A 4,151-nucleotide genomic window follows, 5' to 3' on the forward strand; every position below is an offset into this window, starting at 1 on the left:
TGAGGGATGTCAGGGTATTTATAGTGGTGAACCAATAACCACCGCTGAAGTAGTGCCACCTTTTTAGGTGGATAACCGTTCCCATATCTTAGGGAGGTTAAGATATGGCTCTATGAAGTGGTTAGAGAGTTTCTAGGGGCGGTTACTCATTCGAATGAGTGTTATCTGCCAGCTAACCCTCGTATCCGACTTCTTTGGAGTAGGTCGTGTTCAGTACCGACTTCTGGGGATGAAGGCCGGTACTGGGGGAGGGCCAACCCCTTTGGGTTGGGCTTCTTTGCTTGGATCCTGGGTCCTATTTATTGGGTCAGGGTATGAACAGTGCCCCTACTCGAGCCCAATTTATTTTTAAGAGTTGGGTTCGAGTATTCAACTCGGGGTCGTAGCCGATTTGTGAGAGGACCGACGTGATGGTTTGAGAACCGACGTGATTTTTCGTGACCTTTTGGTTCTGACAGTTATGTCCAATCAAGCGTCGTGTCCGTTAGGGGTGTGCGTAGGGATTTAATAGCCTTGGTAACGGTGCATCTTCATTAATGATTGCCCCGATTTTACCGTTATGCCCCTAACGTTCTTATAAATATTTTCCCTCTCTTTCGTTGTTTCGTTTCTGCGATCTTTCAAATTTTCCTTGCCTTCGTTCGTGCTGCGTTCTTGCGTCTTCGAAGGCTTTTGCTTCCAACCCTTATTTCCGGATAAAGGTTAGTTCTTTAATATGCCTTTGTAGATAAATTTGATTTGTAGACTTTAGTTTCGCATCCTCCTCCCTTTAGAGACCTTGTTGGTGACATTTCTTTTCCTCTTGTAGGTTTGTTACCCCCCTTTTTTATAAAAAGAAATGGCTTCTGTAGATGCTCTCTCTCACTGGGTTGATGTCACGGTCTTAGGGGAGGAGCCCTCAGTCGATTCTGAGTTCATTACCAACCTTCGCACTCATCACAGAATTTGTACTTCTGAGGATGACGAACCAAAATACGAATTGGTAGTCCCGGGTCCTGAAGACCGGGTTTGTTTTGGAAGAGTCGATGAGGCGGCCCCTCATTTTTTCTTTATGTATGAGTGCATGATCACCCGTTTGGGTGTTTTTCTTCCTTTTTCGAATTTTGAGATATCTGTTTTGCGTCACTGTCGAGTCGCTCCCACCCAGCTTCACCCCAACTCTTGGGGTTTTTTGAAAATTTATCAATTTGTCAGCCAGGCTTTAGAGTTCCCGACTTTTTTAAAGATTTTCTTCCATCTTTTCCATATGACAAAACCCTTCAGTGGGCTAAACAATAAACAACAGTGGGTGTCGTTCCGAGCCATACAAGGTCGGAGACTTTTTACCCTTTTTGACGAGTCCTTTCATGACTTCAAGAACTACTTTTTCAAAGTGCAAGCTGTAGAGGGTCACCACCCCTTTTTCCTGGATGATCATTCTTATCCCCGATTTCCTTTATATTGGCTGGAGGCCTCCCCTTGCGAGAAATATGGTCTGGATGACTTAACTGAGGTAGAAGCAACCATTGTGGGGTTCCTCCGAGAAGCGTGGGGGAGGGCCCCATACTTGGATACTAAAAAATTTCTCCAGGGGTCGCCGACCTTTGTCCAGTCACAATTAGGTAGCTTTTTGTGTTTCTTGCTTGTTTCCGACTTGTAATTTCTTTTACCGACTTTGTCTGATTTTGGCTACCAATTTGTTTTTTGTAGAGATGGCAAAGAAAAACGCTCAAGAGTCTTACCAGAGGGTTCAGGAAGCCAAGGCAAAGTCTCGAGCCAGGTCTGGAGGTGTTAGGATGGTTGTCTCTCCTCCTCCTCCTCCTCGGAACGTTGGGACTCCTTCTCAGCCTATTGTAATTTCTTCCTCTGCTTCCTCTCTGCCACCCCCTTCCGTCCGACCTACTCCCGAACCAGAGCCAAAGAAGCGCAAGACCTTAGAGTCTGGCGCTTCTGGTGAGGCGGACGCTCTTGCGTTCGTCCGAAAGAACATCTATCCTCATGCTCGTATGAGTATGGATGATGTTTCTGTTCGGCACTACCTCACTACTGTGGTTGAGGAGAGTCTCAAGACGGCGGGGGTTTGTGGCAAACTCTTGGATATATTTGAGAAGACTCCCATCAGCTCTTTAGGGACGACCTCGAGGGTCGAGGAGCTGGAGGGTAGGCTTCATATATATCAGGAGCATGAGAAGGAGTTGGAGGGGAAAGTCGCCAAACTGGAGGGGGAGAGGAATAGCCTCCGAGAGAAGGGGCAGAAATTGCAAGCCCAATGCAACATGGAGGTGGAGTTGAGGAAGGCAGCGCAAGCCAGCTACAATAGTTTATTTGCTGATCTTGTGTCTATAAAGAACGACTTACTGAACGCTCGGAAGGCCTACACCGAGTTGGAGGATTCTATTGCGGATGGTGCTGATGAGGCCTGGAGGATTTTCAAGGAACAGGTCGGGGTTATTGCTCCTGACTTGGACCTTTCTCCTTTGGACCCTGATAAGGTTGTTATTGATGGTGCCATCGTGGATCCTCCTGCCCCCATAGTGGAATCTGAGTCTGATTTAAAGACTCGGGGGCAGAGGATCGTAGAGTCCCCTCCTCGCTCTAAGGACGCTCCGAGTTCTTCTACCGTTCCTCCGATTTCCTCTTCAACTCCTGCTCCTGGAGTTCCCCCTGACCTTGCTGGTGGTGATCTAAAAAAGTGATTTTTGGCTATCGGGGCCCGGCTTGTGGGCCCCTCTTTTTTAAACTCTTTATATTTGGTGTTTTGAACAATTTTTTGGCCTTTTGAGGCCGTAAACGAAACAGTAATGCCCCTTTCTTAATAGGGGTTTAATTTAGCGTTAAATAAATGCCCTTTTTGGATAAGGGTTTTGAGTTACCTTATGCGCGCATGCTTTTCGTGGTTCATTTGACTCTTTGATCTTTTGTGGAGAAAACCTTTTCTTTGGGACTTGCTTGCTTTTCTGAATTTCCTTGATTCTCAAGGCAGCCTTTTTCTTAGTTTTTCCTTATCTCTTTTGTTATTCCTAGTACTCAATTTTGTTTTATTGAGTTCTTCGTGACTTAGGCTACTTTTGCGATTCATTTTAATTTTACTCGGTTTTGCATTCCGCCCTGTGAGTCGGACTGATCCCGAGTTTATCATGATCGACTTCTATAGCCTCTTTACACCGACTTGTACCTCGTCGTTTTATCCTGACGACCATCTAGGTCGGTTCATGGGATTTTTACGTTTTGTCGAGCTTAAATCGGCGCGTTTCATAGAAAGAAAATTTAAAAGGGAATTTTGAAAGAGATATTTAAAATGAAAGAGTTCTTTATTAATTGAGGAGGTACCTTATTGCTACTAAGGGCTTTTGCTAATTTATTTCCCTTAGCCCCTACTGTGATGCCTCGTTAAAAACCCTTCTTCAGAAAAAACCCTTTGATTCTGGGAAAAAATCATGAAGCTGGGAAAAGAGTACATCAGGGAGTAGGGTTTGCTTTTAACTGTAGTACCTTTTCATATTACAAGCATGCCATGACCTTGGTAACTCGGTGCCGCCTAAGTCGGTCACCTTATAATAGCCTTTTCCTAAGACCTCCTTGATTTTGTATGGTCCTTTCCAATTGGCGGAGAGCTTTCCCTCCCCAGATTTGTTGACCCCAATGTCGTTTCTGATTAAGACTAAGTCATCTGGGGGTGAAACTCCTTCGAATGACTTTTTTGTTGTACCTTGTAGTCATCCTTTGTTTCAATGCTGCTTCTCTTATCTGAGCTTCTTCTCGGACTTCAGGGAGCAAGTCGAGCTCTTCTTTATGTCCCTGTATATTCCTGATCTCATCGTGGAAAATCACTCTTGGGATTTGCTCATTGACCTCTATTGGGATCATGGCTTCTACGCCATAGACTAGTCGGAAGGGTGTTTCTCCAGTGGCGGATTGGGGAGTTGTTCTGTAAGCCCATAGTACTTGTTGGAGCTCTTCAGCCCAAGCCCCTTTCGCGTCTTGTAACCTTTTCTTCAGCCCTGCCAGAATGACTTTGTTGGCTGCTTCGGCTTGCCCATTGGCTTGTGGGTGTTCCACCGAGGTGAACTGGTGTTTAATTTTCATACTGGCTACCAGGCTTCTAAAGGTGGAGTCGGTGAACTGGGTTCCGTTATCTGTGGTAATGGAATAAGGTATCCCATACCTTGTGA

The 4,151-nt window shown here is 45.5% G+C and overlaps 1 protein-coding gene across 1 annotated transcript; it reads left to right on the plus strand.

Moving 5' to 3' along the window:
* The first annotated feature begins 1,684 nt into the window (after positions 1-1,684).
* On the plus strand, positions 1,685-2,675 carry LOC148566282 (uncharacterized). The gene has a single exon (XM_088486352.1). It carries the CDS (start codon positions 1,692-1,694, stop codon positions 2,673-2,675), a length of 984 nt encoding a protein of 327 aa, XP_088342478.1. The 5' UTR covers positions 1,685-1,691.
* Positions 2,676-4,151: the final 1,476 nt, after the last annotated feature.

This window comes from Arachis ipaensis, chromosome B5 (genome assembly GCF_059453495.1).
Source record: "Arachis ipaensis isolate K30076 ecotype BB chromosome B5, ASM5945349v1, whole genome shotgun sequence".
Lineage (NCBI taxonomy): Eukaryota > Viridiplantae > Streptophyta > Magnoliopsida > Fabales > Fabaceae > Arachis > Arachis ipaensis.

Bases quoted from the DNA above. Each gene is read 5' to 3' on its own strand.
- LOC148566282 (XM_088486352.1), top strand. From the start codon at position 1,692: ATGGCAAAGAAAAACGCTCAAGAGTCTTACCAGAGGGTTCAGGAAGCC.